Raw genomic sequence first — 17,236 nt, forward strand, 5'->3', positions numbered from 1 at the left:
TACAGAAATTTTTTCATTGTATTTTTGCAACAATGCATCTGAAAAACAAAGAAAAGTTGATTTTTCACATTTCACTTTCACTGGGGTTAGATTTTAAAAGCACAAGTGAACAATGCAAATATAAGTTAGGTAGAAGATAAAACATCAGTACAGTGTATTAAACCCTACATGTCAGCTCGATTACTCAAGGCTGCTGCAGCAGGGTGATTTGCACTTCCTACCCATTCGGGTAAACAATTTTTGTTTGTCTTGACCATTGAGCTTCTCCACCTTAGCTCCCCAGTGGTGTAACAAACTCCCCATTCCTGTATGAACCACTCAGGCTCTTACTGCCCATTTTCCGCTGTGGTCTGAAGACGCATGATCTCTTCAGACTGTTGGAAATTATACGATTGCACATTATACGATTTTCTCACAAGTTATGACGTTGGGAGTTTGGTTGCCTTCGTACACTTAAAGAGGTTCAGATTGTGACAACAGGTTGGATGATAGCAGTGCTAAGTTATTGGTTGGTGGGGCGGCATGCCCCATAACTATACAGCACAGAAAGTTTGGCACTTTCCTGGGTTTCCTACAGAAACAACCACAATGACCACAGACTCTCAGCCCTTAAAAACATTTATCCGGACCGCGGGCCGTCTACGGCCCTCCAGTCAATATCACACAGCCCGCTGGATCTTTCCTAGATTTGATAGAGCCAGTATATTTTTCCTGTTTTGAAAAAAAATCGTTGGTTATAATTACGGTTTAATTGGGAAAATGGAAAGTTGATGTTGAATGTCGCGTTTTTAAGGAGAAATGGACAGAGGATGACTGTTAACATGTATTATTTCATACGCTATATGTAGGCTAATGCGTAGTGATGTTGGTAAGAGCGCAAGCGCTAATAAAGACGCTCTCTTTCTGGTTTACCGGCAACCAATGTGAGCTGTGTGTTTTATAAACCATAAACGGTTATGGGCCAACAGGTTATGGGCCCAGGCGGGATGCTGGAAACCGATGGAACAGGTTGTGCTTTGACGGAGATGAAAAGAATTACGAACTTTACGAAGTTTTTGGGCCATCTGCATCTGCTGGGGCTGAAGGAGACCATGCTAAATGAGCCCGCCACAGACGACGAGGAGGAGGACACCAAGAAAAATGAAGAAGTATATGCTGAGTTGATTCAGTTTTTGGATGACAAAAGCCTGTCCCTAGTGTGATGGCTGCAGAGCGAGTGATACAGACAGGTCACTGCGCTAAGCCCAATTCACCCCATTTACCATACATTTCCAAGTACATTTATACATATCATTTAAAATAACTCGCCACACGGTTTCTGTTTTTCACAATCTTTTATTTACTTTCGTTTTATTAAGTGAGTGCACGCACTTAGTTTAACGTTAAGTTTAACATAATGTAATTGTACCGCGGTTGTTTGTATTACCTGCTTTTAAGTTTCATTCCTGCAGACGGGTCCGCAGCGAAAGGGGTCGCGGGCGGAAACAAGAAACATTTATTTGGTTCCTAGTGGGAGGGCTGATCAGTCCACTGCATCCATGGCCTGAGGGGACCACAGGACCCACGGTCATCTTAAAATTATTATTAAAATGTATTCATTTTCTTCTTTTAAAATTATTAGTCAACAACTGCAATACAAATATTAACTATTATATGTATATTTTCTTGTCATTCCTCAAATACCTGTAATAGCTATTATACATATTTATGTCCCTTTTTTTTCTGTATTTGGTGCCGGCCACCATTATATAAATGAGTATTTTGAGGGCCTTGGTTTGTCTTGTTTTGGGGTGTCATGGTGTGAGTCTGTTAAGCTAAAAAGGTTCCATAATTGCTAATCTGCTGTATTTTAGATCTCTGTATTTTAAGAGGCAAGAGCAGAACTAGAGACATTTTGTTATTTGAGCATTTCATACTACTTTTGTTTTCTTATTTTTTTTTTTTACATGTTGGTTTTTTTCGCTTGTTGGTTTGAGACATTTTGTTGTGGTCAACCTGTGCTGGGAACAATAAACCCCTAACTTTTGCACCGCTACTTCTGTCTCTGCGCCCTTCTCTGGTACGTCCATTACACTAGTTATGAGAGAAGCAGCAGGTAACGGAAGAAAAGCTCTTCAGATATTGAATGACTATTATGCAGGTAAAGGGAAACCCCGTGTGATTAACCTGTACACATAGCTAACGTCCTTGCAGAAAACTGCAAATGAAAGTGTCGCAGACTATATTATTCGGGCAGAAACGGCGATTACAGCACTGAGGAATGCTGACGAGACATTAAGTGACGGATTTTTGATTGCAATGATTCTGAAAGGTTTACCAGAGTCATTTAAGCCGTTTATCATCCACATCACACAAGGTAATGAAAACATAACTTTTGTTAAGTTAAAAATTAAGCTAAGAAGTTTCGAAGACACAGAAGTATCGTGCTAGCTAGAGCATTGGTTTTCTGGCTTTGCTTTGCTCAGGCAGTGGAAAGCAGAGAGCATAATGGATAGGGGGCGGGATCACAGCTCAGAAGGGCCCTTTTCCATTGGTTGAACCTCCATAAGCATACAGAGGCAAATCTTATGAATAGACAAAGCTGGCGACAGCCTGGGGGCTCAAGGAATTAAGGGGGGGGGGGGGGGGGTTCTGGTTAGGGACCCCACAATTTCTAGAGTTGCTTCTGCATGCATTGGAGGAGATTCATATGCTGGTAGTAGAGTCAGACACTCAAGGGACTGCACTACACTCCTCACTCAGCTGAGCTGCCGTGTGGACCCATGTCTCCCTAACATTCAAAGTGTGTGTGTGACATTAGACACAATGCAAAACATGGATTGTGTCAAATTACATTTGCCTCTCATACACATCAGTCTGAAGAGTAAGAGAGACTTTGCTTTAACAGCTGTGTAGCTGAACGGTGTCTTTCTGCTTTCATTTTGTTTTTCAAGGCAAAAATAAAATGTGACTGTACGTACCTCAGCGCATTGCTGCCGCGGTAAAAAAAAAAAAAAAAAATGCATGTTTTGAAGAGGGCGACATGTTGATTACTTATCAAAAGGCGCAGTTTTCTGACATAGCCGGGTTTTATAGTAGTCTTAGAGCGCCCTCTCCTGGGAGTAAAGAGTACTACTCTCACTGAAACGAATACACACAATGTATTGAAAATGATGCACGTAATACATTTCAGAATTATTTTTAGTGTGCATACACATATCACAATATCATCTGAAGTGCTGATAGGGTGAGATCCTGCTGTCAGTCTCATCCTGAGACCAAAGTTAAAGCTTGATAAATTCATTCTTGCACGTGAGCCATTTCCCCCGGGTTGTTGGCCTTCATTGAATGATTTATGTGTATCATTTCGAGGCCATATTTTCTTTTCTGTTTTATACAGTCTATGAATGTTATCCCATCCAGGGGTTGCAGGAACCTATCCCAACGTGCATTTAGCAAGAGCAAGGAAAACACCCTGGACAATTTCAACCCATGTAAAGGAAAAGTTTTAGTTCCAAAATAAATGCCAAAAATGTATTAACCAAGCAAAAATAACACTGTGAAACATATAGGGTAAAGTAAAGGCAGGATGAAAGGTGTTCAACAAATAAGGTTTATTATTTATTATTATTATTATTATTATTATTATTATTAATCAATCCACATCACCGGCAAGTCTGCTGAAGTCCAATCAACATTCAAGCACACATGATATGAACAAAATTCCAACAGTCATAGGAAAAATCATAGGAGTATACATATATATACACATACATGTATGTATACATACATACATACATACATACACATATATACATATACATATATAAAGAAAACTTGACCAAATATGAACAAGTGTTCAAAAAAAAAAAAAAAAAAAAAAAAACTTACATACTGTACTTACATAGTTTAAGTAAACCAGCAGCTGATAATCTATGTTTGGCTTGGAACATAAGGCTCTGTACAGGCCAGTCAGGTTCTTCCACACCAAACTTTCTTTATGGACCTTGAGTTATGCACTCAAGGCATTGTCATGCTGACACAGGAAAGGGCTTTCCCCAAATTGTTGCTATAAAGTTGGAATCGCACAGTTCTCTAGAATGTCAGTGCTGTAGCATTAAGGTAGCCCTTCACTGAAACGAAGGAGCCCAAACCATAGAACACAGCCCCAGATCATTATTCTTTCTCCACCAAACCTTACAGCTCCCACTATGCATTTGGGCCGTGTTACGGAAGCAAATTATTTTGTCCTTTGTACGTTATCTGTGAAGTTTTAAGATCAACTAGATCATAAAATTTTAACACATGCAAGTTAATTGTAATGTTCTGTGCAAGGACCCAAACGCAGACCAGGGAAATCCAAAAAACGTTGTCTTTATTCAGTCCAAAGTTCAAAGCCAGGTAATCAAATAGCAAAAGAGAAGTCAAAACAAAGCGAAGGTCAAACCAGAAAGCAATCAAACAAAAGGGGCAGGGAAACTCGAAGTCGTACGGAAAGGGTGTCTCAGGAATCTCGATAAACAAAGGCTTACAAAACATCGGCACAGTGAATTCGATCAACGTTCTGACAGGGAGCTGGTGGAAAAGACTGACATTTATACAGTGGGGAGGGTAACAATCAAGGAGGGGTTAAGTGAGTGAGGGCGGAGTAACAAACAACATCCAGGTGAAGAACATTAGGATAACTAATTAAATGACAGGGGACTGACAAAACACAGACTGGAATCACATAGACAACAATGATAACAGACGGCCTGGGTTTAGCAGGTAAAACACGTGCAGAGAGAGAGAGAGGTGCAGTTACAGCAAGAGATAGGTGCAGGCAATTGCAGAACTCAGCATTAGGGCAGACTAGAAAGAAAGGGGGCGGAGCTACAGCGCAGCATGGAAAAGGGGAGAATGGTTAATGTATTAGTATAGTGATCTGAACTATCAAAAACCCAAAATTAGTATTTGTTAGTCCATTAGTAATATTCACATGTTAGTATATTAATGAGGTTAGTACTTTACAATCTATAAGTTAGTAAGGATTAGTAGAAATTAGTAAAACTAGATATAAGCAGGAAGTAAAACGAGACTGGAAAGAAGGGGGGAAACCACGGAAACCCGGAACCACCCGAATAGTGAAATCACGCAAATACAGGGGAGGGAAGCAGCTCAGGGAACACAGAAACAGAGACGGCACTGGGGAGACAAGTGACCGGGAGAACGAAAACACTGGGACAGAGGATGTAAAAAACAATAAACCCACAGACACACAAAACAAACACTAACAGCAAACAGATACCAATACAGACTACAACATTAATTAATTGTGCGTTGCTTGGTCAGTTTGATTTACAATTCTTATAGCTCTCTTCTGTAGGGAGAAAATTGGATAAGTGCTGGTTTTGTATGTGTTTCCCCATACCTCCACACAGTGTGCTTTACACCACTCCAGCCAACGCTTGGCACTGCAAATGGTGATCTTAGACTTGTGCACGGCTGCTCGGCCATGGAAACCCATTTCAAGAAAAGCCCTTGACGAACATTTCTTGTGCTACGTTGAAAGGCACTGAGTTCTTCAGTACTACCCATTCTACAGCCATACATACTTCTAATGTTTGCCAATGGACATCGCATGGCTGTTTGCTTGATTTTATGCACCTGTAGCAATGGGTGTGACTGAAGTAGCTGAACCCACTAATCAGAAGGGGTGTGCTCATACTTTTGGCCATGTAGTGTAATCGGACATTTTAATGCTGATGTAACAATCACTACTGGTAATTGAAATAAATCTAGTCAAAATACTGACTTAAAATTTTGAAAAACATTTCTTAAAAAGCTTACTGTTCAATGGGTTAAAGGAATAGCTCAGTTCCTGAGATGTTTTTTTTTTTTTTTAATTTTTTTTAACATTTTAGTCTATATTCTTTGGTCCAGGCGATATAAATAATAACTCAATATTTTTAAGCTTATCGGTGATATTCAACAAACCTCGATATTAATGCACTCACTGAAATAGCTTAACAGAGTGATTTTCAATCGGCATCTTCATGTAAACAGCCTACATTTAGTGCAATGAGATGTGCACAACTTGTGCACAACCTCTTTTAGGAGCTGGTTCAATAAAACAATAACAGTGCTCAGACAAACCTATGTGGGCACTAATTATTGTTCCAAATTTCTTTAAAAAAAAAAAACAAGTCAAGTCAAATGTAACAAAAAACTAATGCGTAACTGTCAAATGAAAATAAAGTTTTGGACACTGACTCGATGACATAGCATTAAAAAGGTAAAGAAAAATTCTCCCCTGTACATAATATTTTTTTTTCAATAAATCCAAAATATTGAGTGGCGTCTGTGGGACCCCACTCAATATTTGAGTAATTTTTCCAAGTATTTCCAAGGGTGATATCGAATATTATTATAATATTATAATAATATTCGATATCACCCAGCCCTAGGTCCAGGCAGTGCTTGTGTGCCATGAAGGATAATTATCCTATTAAATCTGGGACTCATCTAGACACTGATTCTGGCATCTATCCCAGAGCAGCTGCACATCTGGGTAGTGAAACTTTCAGTATGCCCAGTAAGTTAATCAATGTGACCAACAAAAGTTTTAGAGACGTTTTGCTTGCTCAGCCAACATCACCACACACCCTCCCCCCCCCCCCCCCCATCTCACAAAAAAAAAAAAAAAAAAAAAAACATATAGTGGGAGGTCTTCTGATTCACAGGAACATGAGTAGAGGGAAAAGTAAAAACATGTGGACCTCAGGGAGGACAAGGGTAAATCCGCTCCTCTGTCCACAGCACACTGGGGGTTCTGAGGAACACAGAGGATAGCAGCACATGTCAGCAATCACAAACCAAATCCGGTCATCTTGTGAAGCAATGTGAGTAAACATTAATACTGCTGTGAATTATTAATTGCACTGACATATTCTACAAAATCAGTACAACATAGATCTGGGGTGCGCAACTCCGGGGCTGTGGGGCTGACATGTTTACTGGTATTTGTTCCAACCAATCACCTCAGCTTAGTTTTACAAACCGCTCTACACACTAGTGCTGGTTCATCCCAATGTTGGACCACAGTAAAATGTTTCATTTTTTACTGGATACATGAAATAGTTTGGCCCAAGTTTTATGAATTTAAAAATCTCAATCAAATAAATATGAACACATTTATTTTACACACTGCCAGTTTTTTTTAGGTAATCTGGTAATCATTTGCTGTACATAGTGCCCAATTCTACCAGTCTGATACAGAACTTCAGATATATCAGTGGCATTTCAGTTTATGGGGCAGCACGATGGGGCAGTGGGTAGCACTGTTGCCTCGCAAGAAGGTCCTGGATTCAAATCCGGACAGGGCCTTAGGTATCAGTGTGTGAGTGAACCACTCCACTGGCTACCGGTTGCTGCCAGGATCAGGTTCACAGTCCTGACCCTGGCCTACACTGCTGCCAACAGGACAGCTCCCGCCTATTTACAGGACATGATTAAATCCTACATGCCAGCCAGCAAGTCGACCACTCTGCTCTGAGGCAGCAGGGCGACTTGCATCCCCTGCCATCCGGGTGAATAGTTCTTGCTTGTGCCTATCACAGAGCTTCTCCACCCTAGCTCCCCACTGGTGGAACGAACTCCCTCTCCATCTACGAACCACTCCCTCATTGCCCATCTTCCGCCGTGTTCTGAAGACTCATCAATGTAATGAGTGCCATTGTAAATAACCATTTTTAACCCACCTGCTACTTGAAGTGAAATCTGCACCACGAACCCATTCTGTTCGTTGTCCACTGCGCAGGTGTAAGTGCCATGGTCGCTCACTCGCACCCCCATCAGCCTGAGTGAGGCGTTACCCGTTACTATCCGGTCTGAGTACATCCGAGTGCGCCCCCTGTAGGCTGGATACTGCCGTTGCAGTTTATCACGCCCGTGGTCATAACAGTGCACCACCTCAGTCTCCCCATGCAGCCACGTGACTAGTACATTGAGGGGATTTCCAGTTTTACTTGGAGGGAAAAGGCAGCTGAGAGTAATGTCACTTCCTGGAGCTGCCACCACTGGGGTCACATGCTCATATCCTGCAGTTAGTTCTGTACACAGCAGCAGGAAGTGAGAGAAAAGAGAGAGTAGTGTGAACGGCATAGCAACACCAGACTCTTCAGCCTTCTCATCCAAAATTCAATACTGATCTCGGACATGATGCAGCAGCTAATCAACATGAGCTAACTGTCCATTGGATGGACTAGTTCTCTCATATTAAGTGGAATATAATGTACACACAGGCAGATACATGCAAAAAGTATATTTTGTTCATCGTGTAAATTAATTGTAATGACTTGAAGTATTTTAACTGACCTACACACACAATTTCATCAGACTACATTGGAAGTAAGCATCTCAAAGACTTCAAATAAGTTAAAGAAGTTTCAGACTTACTGTTAAGTAGACATGTACACCAAGAGTACACGTACAGAATTTTTTTCATTGTATTTTTGCAACAATGCATCTGAAAAACAAAGAAAAGTAGATTTTTCACGTTTCACTTTCCCTGGGGTTAGATTTTAAAAGCACAAGTGAACAATGCAAATATAAGTTAGGTAGAAGATAAAACATCAGTACAGTGTATTAAACCCTACATGTCAGCTCGATTACTCAAGGCTGCTGCAGCAGGGTGATTTGCACTTCCTACCCATTCCAGTAAACAATTTTTGTTTGTCTTATATTACATTACAGGCATTTAGCAGACGCTCTTATCCAGAGCGACTTACACAACTTTTTTACATAGCATTTTACATTGTATCCATTACAGCTGGATATATACTGAAGCAATGCAGGTTAAGTACCTTGCTCAAGGGTACAACGGCAGTGTCCTTACCCGGGAATCGAACCCGCGACCTTTCAGTTACAAGCCCAGTTCCTTACCCACTGTGCTACCTCCGTCTTGACCATGGAACGTCTCCACCTTAGCTCCCCAGTGGTGTAACCAACTCCCCATTCCTGTATGAACCACTCAGGCTCTTACTGCCCATTTTCCGCTGTGGTCTGAAGACGCATGATCTCTTCAGACTGTTATTATACGATTGCACATTATACGATTTTCTCACAAGTTTTGACGTTGGGAGTTTGGTTGCCTTCGTACACTTAAAGAGGTTCAGATCGTGACAACAGGTTGGATGATAGCAATGCTAAGTTATTGGTTGGTGGGGCGGCATGCCCCATAACTATACAGCACAGAAAGTTTGGCACTTTCCTGGGTTTCCTACAGAAATAACCACAATGACCACAGACTCTCAGCCCTTAAAAACATTTATCCGGACCGCGTAGTAAATATCACCTAGTCCGCTGGATCTTTCCTAGATTTGATAGAGCCTGTATATTTTTCCTGTTTTGAAAAAAAAAATCGTTGGTTATAATTACGGTTTAATTGGGAAAATGGAAAGTTGATGTTGAATGTTGCGTTTTTAAGGAGACATGGACAGAGGATGACTGTTAACATGTATTATTTCATACGCTATATGTAGGCTAATGCGTAGTGATGTTGGTAAATGCGCAAGCGCTAATAAAGACGCTCTCTCTGGTTTACCGGCAACCAATGTGAGCTGTGTTATATGTGAGTTGTTTTATAAACCATAAACGGTTACGGGCCAACAGGTTATGGGCCCAGGCGGGATGCTGGAAACCGATGGAACAGGTTGTGCTTTGACGGAGATGAAAAGAATTACGAACTTTGGGAGACTGAGTTTTTGGGCCATCTGCATCTGCTGGGGCTGAAGGAGATCATGCTAAATGAGCCCGCCACAGACGACGAGGAGGAGGACACCAAGGAAAATGAAGAAGCATATGCTGAGTTGATTCAGTTTTTGGATGACAAAAGCCTGTCCCTAGTTATAAGAGAAGCAGCAGATAACGGAAGAAAAGCTCTTCAGATATTGAATGACTATTATGCAGGTAAAGGGAAACCCCGTGTGATTAACCTGTACACAGAGCTAACGTCCTTGCAGAAAACTGCAAATGAAATTGTCACAGACTATATTATTCGGGCAGAAACGGCGATTACAGCACTGAGGAATGCTGACGAGACATTAAGTGACAGGTTTTTGATTACAATGATTCTGAAAGGTTTACCAGAGTCGTTTAAGCCATTTATCATCCACATCACGCAAGTTAATGAAAACATAACTTTTGTTAAGTTCAAAATTAAGCTAAGAAGTTTCGAAGACACAGAGAGGTATCGTGCTAGCTCTGATGACAACGTGATGAAAGCGAGTGCCTCAACCCCGGACTGAAGGGGGAGAAAGAAGAATGTAGGCACAGACATTACATGCTACAACTGTGCTGAAAAGGGACATAAGGCCTGTAAGGGCATGTCCGAACGAACGTCAGAAAAGAGACACGATGGTGTGGCTACTGCAAAAGCTCAACACACAAAGACTTATATTGCAGGCGCAAAAAGAGAGAAGCAAGCGGCTGACGAAGAGGGTGAGGAACACAAAGCATGTGACTGTCAGCTAAATGGCTTGAAGCACAAGACACTTATGGTCGACACGGGAGCACCATCCGTTCGTTTACAATTCAGAAAAACATCGATGATCACACAAGGCTCCCGAGTGCGACCATAAAATCATAAAAGTGCGACTAAACATTTTCATTGGTTTCATTTAATCATTTTTACAAGACATAAAGGCACAAATTCAGAGGAAATAGAGGGAGGAGAGAGAGAGAGAATGGGGAGAGAGATGCAGCAGTGAAGTCCCGTTTCTGCACCTGCACAAAACGCTGATTATTATTAAATCCTGCATTAACTTTTTAACTTGTCATTTTCAGATTATTCGTTTTATAAAATGTTAAGCATTCGTGCTTGGACACCAAATTACGTAGGCTACCAAAACATTCAAACGGATTAATTCGTTTGCTGAATATTTTCTTCCGGATTTTCGTTGTTAGTCCGTAATTGACTCAAAACGTTTGATACAGTTATGTGAGATATGCGGTAGTTCTGCGTAATTAACATTGGTTAATGCACAAAATGCACCTGCACAAAACGCTGATTATTATTAAATCCTTTTTAACTTGTCATTTTCAGACAAGGTTAAGTATACATTTCGTAAAAAATATTACACTGCTAACTAACGCTTACATTGCAGTGTGAAATATACTGTTTCACCTCGCAATGTACAAACACAAACCATAAGTTGCAAGCACAAGTCATTGCTTACAAATACAAAATACTTTTGCCATTAATTTAAGCCGATAAAGGTGGTGACAAAAACGTACCTTATACATCCCATCCATAGACCGTATAAAAATAGATCCTGTCACAAGTGCAGGACTGCCCGATCAGAGACAGTACGAAATAGGAGCATTGAGCTTAAGACCTGTCACAGAAGCTGCTCCGGGGGTAGCCTAGTACCTTCCAAAAGTACAGGAACCTTTTGGGTGGAGCTTGCAGCGCTGAACATTTCTGATTGGTCGAGTACTCGCAGCTTTTTTTGTATTTATTTTCAATCGCCATGTTTGAAAATATGCAGACCAATTTATTTTCATAATAACTTCAAATCAAACTTGTATGTTATGCGGCGCAGTAGCCTAGTTTTGGTTATAGCCTGCCAACGTCTTGGAATTATAACGTGTGCTCTTCTGTTCTTTTCTTGCTTTAGTATTCGTTTTATAAAATGTTAAGCATTCGTGCTGGGACAGCATATTACGTAGGCTACCAAAACATTCAAACGGATTAATTCGGTTGCTGAATATTTTCTTCCGGATTTTCTTTGTTAGCCCGTTGTAATTGACTCAAAACGTTTGATACAGTTATGTGAGATATGCGGTAGTTCTGCGTAATTAACATTGGTGATACAGTAAAAACAAACTGGAAATCACCTTCCGCACTTTTTGTCAGGGTAAAATAACAGGTTAATTCTAGTAATCGTCCCTTCAGCTTTTTCAGACTGCCGTCATTTTACTGCCATTCTTCAATTCCACGAAAAGACCAGGAAGACTATGGACTAATTTATGGTGCATGGTTCGCATCTGGAGGGCACACTTCGCTGCTCGGCTAGCAGTAACTTCGAAGGAAAGCAAACGGTGGCTGTACCACTACTAATTTAAAATTTCACGCAAGTTCGAGTTTTCGTTCTATTCTTGTCCTTGTTCTTGTCATTTTTCGATTAGCCTATATGGAATTGACGATGAGAAAGTAATCAAACAGCAAATTGTTTACAACGTGTGCATGTTTTCTACTGTTGTTGCCAGTTATATTGAAAATGTGAATGCATTCTGTCGCTTCGGATGTCAAGACATGAAAGCGAATGTTCGCATAAAAACATAATGAATGTGTTTGAGAGGATATATAAAACAGTTACAATCTGACTATTGGCCTGTTATATACTATTCGTTGCATAACAACGGTCCAAGTTCAACTACCAACGACATTTTTGCTTGACAACGGTAAAATATGCCCAAACGGCTGCAGAAGAATATTTCAATTCCAGGTGATTAAATCGATAAAAATCAATAAATAGAAAAGTAACCATATACAGTCAATAGCCGCGTTTCCACCGCAGGAACTATACCCCGGAACTAGGAACCTTTTGAGGAACTCAGTGCGTTTCCACCGCAGGAACTAGGGTCTAAATTTAATTCTGGGGGCTTTGTTTTACCCCCCAAAACGTTCCTGCTCGGGGGGTAGTACTTTCCGAAAGTACAGGAACCTTTTGGGTGGAGCTTGTAGCGCTGAACATTTCTGATTGGTCGAGTACTCGTAGCATTTGTGTTGTATTTATTTTCCGCCATTACCCGCCATGTTTGAAAATATGCAGCGGCAAACCAATTTATTTTCATAATAACTTCAAATCAAACTTGTATGTTATGCGGCGCAGTAGCCTACTTTTGGTTATAACCTGTCAACGTCTTGGAATTATAACGTGTGCTCTTCTGTTCTTTTCTTGCTTTAGTATTCGTTTTATAAAATGCTAAGCATTTGTGCTGGGACAGCATATTACGTAGGCTACCAAAACATTCAAACGGATTAATTCGGTTGCTGAATATTTTCTTCCGGATTTTCTTTGTTAGCCCGTTGTAATTGACTCAAAACGTTTGATACAGTTATGTGAGGTAGGCTATGCGGTAGTTCTGCATAATTAACATTGGTGATACAGTACAAGCAAACTGGAAATCACCTTCCGCACTTTTTATCCGGGTAAAATAACAGGTTAATTCTAGTAATCTTCGCTTTAGCTTTTTCAGACTGCCGTAATTTTACTCAATTTTACTGCCATTTTTCAATTCCACGAAAAGACCAGTAAGACTATGGACTCATTTATGGTGCATGATTCGCATCTGGAGGGCACACTTCGCTGTTCGGCTAGCAGTAACTTCGAAGGAAAGCAAACGGTGGCTGTACCACTACTAATTTACATTTTCACGCAAGTCCGAGTTTTCGTTCTATTCTTGTCATTTTGCGATTAGCCTATATGGAATTGACAACGAGAAAGTAATAAAACAGCAAATTGTTTACAACGTGTGCATGTTTTCTGCTGTTAATGAATGTGTTTGAGAGGATATATGAAAATCAATAAATACAAAAGTAACCATATATAGTCATTGTTGGTAACCCGTTGTATATAAGTGGAATAAACCCCTCCGGGCTGTCCCGGTTATTAGAAAATAATGTAGGCTACTTCGGTGGTAGTATGGGGTTACAGAAGAAATCATATGACAGATGGACCGACGACAACGTCATTGGGCTAATTTGCCTAATCTTCGCGGGAGTTTAGACAGCGGTGGAAACGCAGACAACCATTGGCTGAAGGAACCTTTTAGTTCCTGGTAAAGTAGTTCCTGGGACTAAAAGTTCCGGGTAATTTTGGTGGAAACGCGGCTAGAATCTGCCGTCATACATACTGTCGCTCACTGTCGCTCATTTCACGGTACTGTTAAGTTCAGCAAAATGAAATGAAAAATTCAAAATAAAAGTCCGACGATAAACCCACTGTTAAGTTCAGCAAAATGAAATTAAGGAAAAACCGGACTGCAGTTGTCCTAAAATATGAACTATTCGTTTTCGTTTTCTATTTGTACAATATTAAAACAACAACTAATTAGAAACAAATCTGTCTTCCTTTTTTCTATTTTTTCCCCTACATTTTTAACAATGACAATCCAAAATTTTAAATGGAGAATAATAGATAAAATACACCCATTACATTTAATTATTATTGCAATATCCAATACAACGTTACATCAGTACATGAGTTTAACTGAATGGTAAGGGAAGAATTAGAGTAATGTAAAATGTGTTACTTCAACATTCTGTGCTACCTTGTAACATCAACTATGCAACTAAAAAAAAAAAAAAAAAAAATATATATATATATATATATATATATATATATATATATATATATAAATGTGGCTGGATGTTTCACTAGAATGGCAAGGAGAATAGGACACTATTAACACTTGTTTGTAAAGGTGAAAACATCACACACAGAATAACATGGCTGGGATATAAGCATGCAATACATAGGGCGGATTTCATTCAATTAAATCTCAATTGCTTTCTGATAGCATGACGTATATAATGCGCTCTGCCTCCCCTGGACATGTTGTCTCAATGATATGGGGGTGTTTTGAATACCTTGGACCCTCCACTCTTCAGATATGGTGTCATTTATATCAAATAAGCGTCATAGAAAATGTGGCTTGGGTGTGAACATGCAGTACATAGGCAAATTTCATTCAATTAAATCCCAATTGCTTTCTGATAGCATGACATATATAATGCGCTGCTGCCTCCCCTGGACATGTTGTCTCAATGATATGGGGGTGTTTTGAATACCTTGGACCCTCCACTCTTCAGATATGGTGTCACTTATATCAAATAAGCGTCACAGAAAATGTGGCTGGGGTTTGAACATGCAGTACATAGGCAAATTTCATTCAATTAAATCCAAATTGCTTTCTGATAAAACAAGCAATGCAGAGGATGTAAAAAACAGCTGTTCAGAGAAAATATATGGGTAACTCCTCCTGACATTATGGTGCTTCATGTTTCTCGTGCCTGTGAAGATGGGGTATCACTGCTGCGAACACCCGTTTTTTCATCTGAGGTGATTGACATTCCTGTTGTAGGAGAACGTAAGCAGAGATACAGCCTAAAGTCTATAATATGCCGTGCAGGAAGATCCTCTTTAATTGGCCATTACTGGTCTGTTCTTATCACAGACAGAGCAACAATATGTGCCAATGATAAATACATACACTTTGCTAACAGTAATGAGGACACCACTGCAGTCATATTTTTTATGGAAAAAGAAGGAAGTGTAATGGAAAATATAAAGGCAGACATCAAAATATCACCTCGATCGCAAAACGACCTTATCATACATTCCCCTTTGAGTCCTGATATGATTGAGTCCAGCCATATAAAAATGAAACTGTGCATATCCTACAGTTTCTTACAGACACCAGTGCTGTAACAGAATGTCTTGGAAGATTAATTTCGGCTCATCAGCGAACAAATTGCCAACAGTTTAAGTGTACCATATCCAAACTGAATAAAATCTATTTGTGTCAGTCTTCATCAAGTGCCTTTGAGAACCCAATGCAATACAGGAATGTACTTACCATCATACATGATTTTGTAAGCCAAAATTTAACATCACCTTTTCTTGCACATGATTTACTGCATTTACATATCCTGTATTCTTTTGAATGCAGCAAATGGAATAATAGTTTAATGCATAGCCAAAATGAAAAAATTACTGTACTTACACCAAGTGGAAGTTCTAAAAAAGCTATTGAAAAATCTGTGTGACAACAATACTGTGTCATGATTCAGTTCCTAAAAAGTGTGCCTGTACAATTTGTAGACATGAAGGCAACCTTGAATTGAAAAAGGTGCATAAAACACATTTACCAAAAACTATGCTTGTGCTTGCAAAATGGTCTGAAAATGAAATTGATGAACGATTGACCATGTCCTCAATTTATAACCAAAAATTATATGAACTTAGAAATATTATGTATTTTGCAAGCCAAAAGCCCTTTGTAACTTGGTGCAAATTGAAAAATGGAAAGTGGCATAATAAAACTCTAAACAATGATTTAAGTACATTCAAAAAAAGATAAATTCAGAATTATCCAAATCTGATTTTTTTCTTGCAGCATATGAGGTAGAATCATGTGAAAATCTACATGATATCAAAATTTTCCAGACAAGTCACACATGCACTGACCAATGTCACAATGAATTTCCTTTTATAATTAATGAATTGCCACAAAATCCAGGTAGGGATATGCCTAATAATACATCACCAGAGGATCTAGATTTAATTAAAAGTGGAAGATGGTTAAGTGACCAAATAATTGATTCATACTTGGACCTCCTGAATAAATAAGAAAATTATGTACTCATGGTCGCTTCAACCTTTGTCAGCCAGAATTTGAATTGTTTATTTTGGGAAAATATAGAGGTTCTCCCAAACATTTCCAAAAGTGAAAGAAACTGGTGGTGCTTTGAAAACATTATAATTCCTTTAAATATCAAATCAACTCACTGGGCTGTAATAATCATTGAAATGCAAAACATAAAAGACAAAGAAAATAATATTACCCTAAAAGTGAAAATTCTTGATTCATTAAAAACATGAAAATGATATAATTACTGTGATTTTCTCTCTTCAAAAGTATTTGGTTTTAGAATATTTGGCATTATAATACATTTTTCAACACAGATATGAGGACATATCTGCACTACGAATTAAGTCAACAAGTTTTGCTTTTGTAAGTCACACAAAAAATGTCACTACAAAAACTCTGTTCACTGTTTATAGTTACTGCTTAATGTGAAGGCCAGTTGTGCTTCATATCCTGTTACAAGCCCAGGTGTCCAATACTGGCTGTTTCCTGCTATGAAATGTATCATCACTAATGACTATGTGTGTCATATTCTGAGTTCTTAAAGAGATTTTAATTAATTCAAGACTGTTTGACTTGTATGTGCACTTGTTAAAAACTGTATGCATCCAACAGTACTAGCAGAGGATAGGAATACACTATTTTCCGAGAAATTGCATGTTTAAACCCCAGCCACATTTTCTATGACGCTTATTTGATATAAGTGACACCATATCTGAAGAGTGGAGGGTCCAAGGTTTTCAAAATACCCCCATATCATTGAGACAACATGTCCAGGGGAGGTAGCAGAGCCTGATGTACATGATCCATTGACCTATACTAGCAGTAGAGAGGAATACAC

The 17,236-nt window shown here is 39.4% G+C and overlaps 1 protein-coding gene across 2 annotated transcripts in view; it reads right to left on the reverse strand.

Moving 5' to 3' along the window:
- LOC118212192 (CD276 antigen-like) overlaps nucleotides 1-11,370 on the reverse strand; it is a 14,635-nt gene extending 3,265 nt beyond the window's left edge. The window contains exons 1-4 of one of the 2 annotated variants that reach the window (XM_035389860.1): nucleotides 11,254-11,370; nucleotides 8,416-8,485; nucleotides 7,719-8,069; nucleotides 5,844-6,790 (exon numbers count right to left, since the gene is read on the reverse strand). In XM_035389860.1, coding sequence (XP_035245751.1) covers nucleotides 6,696-6,790; nucleotides 7,719-8,069; nucleotides 8,416-8,485; nucleotides 11,254-11,271 — 534 coding nt within the window. In that variant the 5' untranslated portion in view covers nucleotides 11,272-11,370 and the 3' untranslated portion in view covers nucleotides 5,844-6,695. Of the gene's footprint in view, nucleotides 39-5,843; nucleotides 6,791-7,718; nucleotides 8,070-8,415; nucleotides 8,486-11,253 lie in introns of those variants that run through there. The other variant, XM_035389861.1, reaches the window with a different exon arrangement.
- Nucleotides 11,371-17,236: the final 5,866 nt, after the last annotated feature.

The sequence above is a fragment of the Anguilla anguilla genome, chromosome 14 (genome assembly GCF_013347855.1).
Source record: "Anguilla anguilla isolate fAngAng1 chromosome 14, fAngAng1.pri, whole genome shotgun sequence".
NCBI lineage: Eukaryota > Metazoa > Chordata > Actinopteri > Anguilliformes > Anguillidae > Anguilla > Anguilla anguilla.